Source organism: Suillus subaureus (genome assembly GCF_016647635.1).
Source record: "Suillus subaureus strain MN1 chromosome Unknown BJ212scaffold_387, whole genome shotgun sequence".
Classification (NCBI taxonomy): domain Eukaryota; kingdom Fungi; phylum Basidiomycota; class Agaricomycetes; order Boletales; family Suillaceae; genus Suillus; species Suillus subaureus.
This window is the reverse complement of record NW_024538943.1, coordinates 1-8,509: the sequence shown is the minus strand read 5'-3', so window position 1 is coordinate 8,509 and position 8,509 is coordinate 1. Positions and strand designations below refer to the sequence as shown.

Here is an 8,509-nt window from a genome sequence, read left to right as displayed (position 1 = left end):
TTATAAGCGTGACCATTATTGATGGAGAACTCTGCTTCAACTTCCTACAAAGGGTCACTGGTCAGGTGTTGACTGGCGGACAGACTACGACTCACCTGCTTAGTCTTTTCGATCATCTGACGCCCATATGCTGTCACACTGGAGGAGATAGGAAGGCAGGGCAATTTTCCAATCGTTGCACCAGTGAATCCATAAACAGAGTTGGCACTGATCTGGAATTCAATGAGATCAGATAGGGTTACTGTACTAGCTCAATCCATAGCACCTTCAGAGCAAGCTGACGACCGTCCAAGACTGCACGCTTGGATGGATCGGTTTCCTTCTTGAGATCTGCCTTCGCACGCTTACGAGCAGAAATCAAATCTTCCAAGACAGTAGGTAGTAGACCCTTTCGTTTTGCCGTGGTAGCAAAGAAATCTGACCAGAGGCATTAGCCGATTGATCTGCAAACTGCATACCCAACAGCTCAAACATACCGTTATTGGGGGTTTGGATATAGTCTAAGTCCTTGACAAGCTGCAAGCGGTCAATGGTACTCTTTTCGAGGAGCGTTGTATAACACAAATTATGTGCCATCATGATAGACGGATACAAAGAACTGAAATCAAGAGTTGCAATCGGTGTGTCGTAGTAGCCTTTCTTTGGCTCGATGACAGTGGCGCCTTCGTATTGCTCATCCGAACCCTCGCCCTTCAAAACAGGAATGACATATCCCTCCTCGTTGGCCTTACGAAATAGCTGGGAAAGCACCTTAATGGACTGGCCACGGGAGAGGAGGTAGTTGAAAGGAACGCCCGTGACGCGTGCCATTTCAGTGTAGTTGATAAAGCACATAAGTTTGTCCACCAATCGCTGGGGGAGATATGCATCCTGTAGCAACTATAAGAACAACACAGACGACGCAAAAAAGATTCGATCACCTTCAAACAGTAGACGGCCAGCCGACGTCTGGACTCTGGAGTGCCATTCTGCAATTCTGTGATAACGGAGTAGTGCACATCCTCCTTTTGCTCACCCAGGAACTGTGCACAAACGGAGTTGAGGGTATAACTACGTAACTTGTGTTCACGTTGCATGAACTGCAAGACGTCGAGTTGTAGTCGACCTTCTAGCTCTGTATCTTTGGAATCGCGCTGCCCGTATGCCTTCGAAGAGAAATGCGTTTCCTTCGTCTGAGTTTTGGAACCTTTAAAACAAAATTAATATGATCTTATCACAGCAAACAGAGATGCGTACCCTTCATGCGACCAAGATAAGGGAACTTATTTGCCTTGAGATGCTTTGCTCGATCCATGAGATATGGAAAGTCGAAGTTTGCAATGTTGTACCCGATGACAAGATCTGGGTCAACCTCTTCAATAAAATCTCGCCAGGCCTGCAACATCTCAGCCTCATCGTCAAACGACATCACTTGTGAGCCGACAATGTGTGAACATGTATTCAAAGTGAAAATATTGCGAATGAACGGCTTGGTCTCGCCTTGAAATCCAGCGATGAGCGAATATACAGAAAAACCTTCAGATTCCATACCTTGCCTCGTCACCATGTTAGCGATCTGGATGACTGGATCAACCTGTGCCTCAGGGAAAATGCCCTTCCGTCCAGCACACTCGATATCGAAGCTCAGTATACGAAGAGGTGCAAACTTCTGCCAGTTTTCTTCCGGTGGGTGCGAGATGAAGGCATCCCACCTGGTGTAAAATTACATCAGACATTTATATATACGACAAAACGGAGTGAAAATTACCTGACTTTAAGCTCGATTTGACATGTGGATTTCTTGTCTTTCTCGGACACAAGTTTGTATTGACCGGCAGGGATCTCAATCCAGTTCATGCCTACAACCTACAGAAGTGTCATTTCAGAGTTCTTGCGACACGTGTATTCATACCTTGGTATCAATCATGAAACGCAGGGTGTACGCAATATTACTCTCGAACGTTGAACAAGGTTGTCCGGTTGGGAAGAAGTCTCGAAACCCACACTCGCCCCTCTCAAACAGGCGTATTGGTCAAAAAAACAATAAGTACATGCAGAAAGCGTTGATGGAGAACGAAACTCATCTCGAATTTTCGGAAGATTTCTCGGTTCGGATATTGTAAGTTTCATGAAAGGGATCCAGTCGTCTCCACGATAGCCCCAAAGGCTGCGCCGCTTGACGATCTCTATTTGCCTCACGAAGTTGCCTTGAGCCTGTTTCTGTAGGCGAGTTCAGCCACGGTGTACCTTGTGCATAACTATGATGCATACGTTTAACTGATCCGCAAATGCATCCATGTCCGACTCATCAAAGCCGCGAGGGACGGCGACATAGAAGTAAGGAAGGAAACCGGTGACATATGCGAGCACGCTGTTTCCGTCCTGCAAGGCTATTTGAGAGCTGCGTGAAGGCGCAAGTATAAAGGAGGTACCTCGGTCACCCCAAACAACCTCAGTACGATAGACCCATTGCTGTAGTCCGTTGCTTCATCGATATCGATTTGCTGAAATACTGTAAGGGGTAGCACCGTGAGTTGATGAATGTGAGGCAACACGTGTACACACCGATACTATTCCGCTTCTCATTAATGGAGGGAAGATTGGGACGGGCCCAGCTATCAGCCCCACCCTCAGCAGCTGTTCAAACTATTAATAATCAAAGTGCTGGAGAATTCTCCATGCTACATACCGACACCGTCATGTGCTCTGTCCTGACTCAGCTGTTCCAATACGTCTGCAAAGGACGAATCATGCGTTTTCTGGGAATTGGATGGGCCTAATTTGCGCCTTTTCGCGGCAGGTTCTGAGCTTACATCCGGCTTGGTGCTGTTAAAACATATATCTGAGTAAGAACGTTCGTGACGCGCTCTGATCCTTACCGCGTGCGCGCCATTGGCTGATTTTGCCGTGTGGAATTCGTCGGGCCAACCATCGTCACGTCTCAGTATATGAGAGAAAGAGTGCAGACAACGGCGTGCCACAAACGTGTCGAGCAATAGTCACTGACAAGACTTAGAGGGACGCGTTTTGAATAGAATCACGTATGGTCGTATTTGTTCGCTTATGTACACAATTCGTCATGTCCAACGAACAATGACCATCTCTGAGTTAACTACTAGTCCGCGTACAGTAACGAAGAATCATTGGTATAATTGTAACTGTTATCCCTAATTCTACGCGAGCCCATGGGCTTTGAATTTACAACTCTACAAAACTTTCGAACTTACATCGAGCACTTTATGACAAAAAGAGTTCTGTGCAGATTCTCATTGTATCTGCAGGACTCTTAACAGTGTGCCCAACAGTGCGAGGATCACTGAAGATCTCGTAGTCGTTACCCCCCTTTACAGAAATTGTCAAGGAGACGAAATTTCGCCTAGTAAGAAACTCGACTCTTACCTTGTTTGTTTTGTCCCCGAAAAAGTGGATTTCTTCGAAGTTATCTTTCTCCACATGTCTAAGGCAGTAAGTCTTGTCCCACCCGTGCGGAAAGACATCAAATGATATCTGGCCGCCGATAGAGAACGTTAGATTCAGTCGTTTGAATTTCTCCCGGAGGATTTTCACAAAGTCGGCCCTAACGTGATGTTCCTGCCGAGAATCAGTGAGTATGATCACGAATAATTTTCTTATGTCACTACCTTGTCATAAGCCGCGAAATCATTGCGTTCCTGGACACTGTGGAACCCAGAGGTGTTAACACAGGTTCAGGGAATAGCACGTAAGTGAACCTACGTTGCATTGCGACCAATAGGGCTGACGTTGATCATACCATTGCGGAACTCGACGAACGTTCCACTGCAATTTGCAAGTGAATGAATTGATCGACAGCCAAGGATCATAGAAATTCACCGTTTGATCGGGATGTTCATGTCAGCAATGTAGTGCAAGATGAAGTTGACCAGCTCCTGATAGTCCTTTTCGCCTACCATTTTGATGAAGGACTGCGATTCTAACGGCTTTCCAAGTCGGTACGCGGTAAGGCCGTTCTCAGCGAACCCAAAGTCGAACTCCTCCAGAACTGCAAATACGTATGAGTATCTTAGCAGTCAATGGGACGAGCTTCGCACCTTTAAAATCGCCAACACTGAGCTGTTCAGATATCTTGAGGAGATCAGACCCGCCAACAAAGCCTATAGCGACCTGCTTTCTGAGTTCGCGCAGGAGCCTAATTATTTCTGGAGATGCCCCCTGTCGGGAGATTTCGACATCAAGCGTGGTAGTTGTTGGTGGGCTGGATTACCTTACGTGGGGGCGATAACGTGTCATCGACATCGAACAGCACGAGCTTCTTGACTGGCCGTTCAGCGAAGTCTGCAGACACCATGATGGTATGGTTGTAAGACTATTTTGGTGGCCAATCAGTCTAGGTGCTGAATTCGGTTATCTCCGAAGTAGTATGGCACTATGTTACGTATGTAGCATTTGTTGGTACAGTCATCTTGACGGGTCCGTGGCTTGCCCTATATTACCATAGTTTTTGCTCAGATCTTATTAACAGACTCATAACAAAACCAGCGCAAATGGCCCAGAGATACCATGTCTTTTCGCTCCCTCCCGAATTGCTGGAGACCCTTACACCTCGGAATCTAATCAGTCGACCACCACCCCCGGAAGCCTCGACTCTCGTACAAACAACTCCTCCAGTATCAGACAATGCGAGAGCGTGTAACATTTGTCTCGGAGCGACCTTTGCAGACGTAACTGAGCAACGATCTCATTTTCGATCCGATTGGCATCGATACAATGTAAAGATTCGCCTGAGGGGCGGCAGCCCTGTGACGGAGCCAGCCTTCGCACAGCTTGTTGACGGTAGGCACTTCCAACTATTCGTCATTCACTTTGACGAAGCCTGTCTTGTATAAGCTAGGACTTGAAGATTCCATTTCAGGGTCTGCATCATCCGACGAGAGTTCTGATGATTCTGATGCAGTCAAGGCCCTCGTCAGCAAAATCAAGCGAACGTCGAGATCACCTTCGCCCAGTGAGGAGCGTAAAACACCACTTACAGCGGTTTCTTGGTTCCATTCGCCTCCATCCACTCAATTCGGGGTGTACAGGATGCTATTTCCAATAGATACCCCTCCTCCGTTGTACTTGGCGGAGCTGAAGAGCATTCAAGGACGTGTGAAAGGTGGACGCAAGTGGGCTTTGTTTATGGTTGCCGGAGGTCACTTCGCAGGTGCAATAGTAGAAGTCAGTAGACCTGCAGAAAACCAGGATTCCACTGTCTCTGCAAAGGCGAAGAAGAAACCGCCAAAACCCAAGCCAGAGACATCAATTTTGAAACACAAGACATTTCACCGATACACTAGTAGGTGTATTTATGATCGTCTTATTCGTTAAACTGAAAATTTGCGTCTAGCTCGCCGTAAACAGGGTGGCTCACAATCGGTAAATGACAATTCCAAGGGTGCTGCCATTAGTGCAGGTGCCATGCTTCGTCGTTATGGCGAGCAAGCTCTCCGAGATGTGAGCGAGTCTCACTTTTGTTCGCTATAGCTAAACATACCCTCCTAGGATATTCGCAACCTTCTTCTTGACTGGGCTGATGACATTCAGGACTGCGAAAGAATTTGGTTACGTGCGAGTGTCTCTAACAGGCGGATCTTCCTCGACTACGAAAATTGCGTCATCAACAAAGGAGACGATCGTTTGAGGACCTTCCCTTTTCCAACGCGCCGACCCGTACGTTTTCTCTGCCGCTGTCACTTGCACGATTCTTAGTATTCTACTTTGCAGACTCAATCTGAGCTTGTGCGATGTCTTCTGGAGCTTACCCAAGTGAAAACATCACACCTTACAGAGGAAGCGCTTCTAGCGCAGGACGAAGCGTTCCTCGCCTCCTTGCCCAAGCCTAAAACTACACCTTTCACTGCGCCCACCGCGGCGCCTGAAAAGGCAAAACCACAACGATTGACTAAAGAGGAGGAAGCCTACCGCGAGAAGTGGTCTCGGTTACTAGATATGATCAGCAAAGGTCGTTCAGAGCCTCTCAGATCCTTCTGGGAGCGTGAAGGCGCTTCACTTGGTGGCGTCGATGCCCTCATACCAGAATGGACAGGGGATAGGCGCGCATCGTTACTCCAGGTCGCTGTGCAATCAGGCCACGAAGACGTTACACGCTTGCTGCTGTATGATTTGCACGCCGATCCAACCATTATCGTTCCGTCTTCAGGCGTACATCAGGAAGACAAAGCTGCCAATGAATCTGATGCATCAGACGCGCCTCCTCTACAAGGTGCAGGTTCGCGCCGTACTGCCTACGACTTGGCCCGTACAAGAGCAGTCCGTGACATCTTCGCCAGTGTGCGGGGGATCACCCTGACTGGTGGGACTGGTTTGGAGCGGCACGTGTTCCGAGCACCTTCAATAAGGAAAAGGAAGACGCGAGGGATGAGAAGAAGAAACAAAGGAAGAAAGGCCTGAAAGAGAAAATGCGGAACGGGAAGCCAGAGAGAGAGAGCGGGAAGGTAAACAGCCTGACATGGATAATGAACAGGTGGAGACAAAGTCAGAGCCTCACTCTCAAGACCCTACGGCTCCCCGAAAGCTCGGAGGTTCGTCCGGCGCAGCCGATAGCGTCCTTGGCTTAACTGTTGAGTTGAGAGCAAAGGTGGAGCGGGAACGAAGAGCCCGAGCGGCTGAAGCACGGTTGAAAACTCCTCACCGGAGCACGACAGTAGATGTAGTTGATAATTTTATCAGCTATGAAAAATAAAATGAATGAGAATGACTCGTAGTATTGGGCCACATCTAGGATCCCTGCCCTGGCCAACAGACTCTGGTGACTGCACTGCTGAGGTATGAGTAGCCTTTTGTTGACGGACTCTGCCGTGGGGTTAAGGATCCGCACGGGTTGGGGTACGGGTAGGGGTCGTGATTCTAAAACCCCCGCGCTAACCCGTACCCCTGGCATACCCGTGCCTTCCTAATATGGTAATTTGTTTAGCGCTCAGTTGTACAAAGTGCTACTGCTCTTCTTCATATTCTTAGATCTTATTGTTGCTGACTCTAATGTTGCTCTCAAAAGGTGCGTTTTAAACATCTATGTATGTATGTATGTATGTACATTACTTACAGGTGTTTTCACATACCGGGCACTTATCTGCGCGCACAGCGCCGCTATCCAACCTCATCCTCGTTCTCGGACACAGAGTCAACGCCTTTCTTCTCGCACTCGGCGCACTAGGAGTATCAGAGTTGGAGAGCACGGTTTTTTTGTGAGTCGTCTTGTTTCAAAACTGTTTCTCATTTTCAAACCAAACCTGACACCCACAGTATCTCTCAACCTCGTACATCTCGCATCACACCCTATCCTCTGCACTCGTGCCACACCTCGCTGGCCATTCCCCTCCATCTTCTTCAACACAACGCCTGTCTTCGAGGGGGATTGTGGGTATCTTTCTCTAAGCTGTAGAGGTGCATGTATTGTACGTTTTGATGCTGCTTCGCTACGCTACCGCGCTCACCTACCTTGTGTGCCGCAGCCGTGTCCTGCTCTCAGGTGGTGCGTGACCTCGTATTCTGACCTGCTTACCTGACACTGATAGTGCTGCGGCCGCGACGCTGATGTGCTCAGACCGTGTCCTGCTTCAAGTGGTGCGTGACCTCGTCTTTTGACCTGCTTGCTCGACGCTGATGGTGCTGCGGCGGCGTGTCCCGCTCTTCAGCGAGTGCGTAACTTTGTCCTCTGACCTGCTTACCCGACGCTAGTGGTACTGCGGCCGTGTCCTGCTCTCAGATTGTGTGTGACCTCGTCTTTCGAACTTCTTAGCAGACGACACACCGACAATCATTAGTGCACTGGCGATTCGAGCACGAGGGTATACGAATGGTGCTCGACTATTTGACCATCCTTGGTAAGCTTTAATCCGCATCATAAATAGCTAACTGGTTACCAACAGCTACATCTGTTGACGTCGAACGGCTATTTGGTCGTGGACATCTCTTACTCTCCCATGTCCGCTCACATCTCTCAGCCCAATCGACTCACGCGCTACTTGGCCTCGGCTCCTGGAGCACCCTCAATCTTGTGAAGACCGAAGATGTTATAAAGGTTAGCAATATGCCTGATGCCAACGGGGAGGAGGAAGAGTTCGAGGACGGCTGGGACTGCATTGATGTTACTGACCAGTAACTACTTGTGTGTGTGTCGTAAAGTATAATGCATTTTTTTGACTACTGACCTATGGTGGTCCCCAATGAGTCTGGGTGAGGTATGAAACCTGTACCCCTTGTTGGGGTGTGGGTGCGAGTGAGACCTCCAACACCCCAGGGTATACCTGTGCAGATCCCTACATGGGGCACAGTGCTTCATTTCTAGTGTGGATACTATCCCCTATAGTCTATTTGTGAGTGCCCATCATTTCGTGAGTCACTTTTTAAAATGTGATGGTTTGTCACGTGATGTAATGGTAAGTCATGAAAATCTCTGCGAAAAGTGTGACTCACAAAATAGTGGGCACTCGCAAATAGACCATAGGGGATAGTACAGATGACTTCTAAGACTTTGGGATTTGCCAAGCCC

At 48.4% G+C, this 8,509-nt stretch overlaps 2 protein-coding genes across 2 annotated transcripts; both read left to right on the top strand.

The window, feature by feature from the left end:
• Positions 1-6,989: 6,989 nt before the first annotated feature.
• Positions 6,990-7,412, top strand: BJ212DRAFT_1413087 (uncharacterized protein). Its single transcript, XM_041337514.1, has 3 exons — positions 6,990-7,012; positions 7,100-7,202; positions 7,261-7,412. The coding sequence occupies exons 1-3, from the start codon at positions 6,997-6,999 to the stop codon at positions 7,397-7,399; spliced, it is 258 nt and encodes an 85-aa protein (XP_041185105.1). The 5' UTR covers positions 6,990-6,996; the 3' UTR covers positions 7,400-7,412.
• A 243-nt stretch (positions 7,413-7,655) lies between these two features.
• Positions 7,656-8,215, top strand: BJ212DRAFT_1413084 (uncharacterized protein; the record flags this gene model as incomplete). The annotated part of the gene is made up of 2 exons (XM_041337513.1): positions 7,656-7,841; positions 7,962-8,215. Coding segments are annotated over exons 1-2 (179 nt in total), but the record flags the coding sequence as incomplete, so codon positions are not given.
• Between the last annotated feature and the right edge of the window lie 294 nt (positions 8,216-8,509).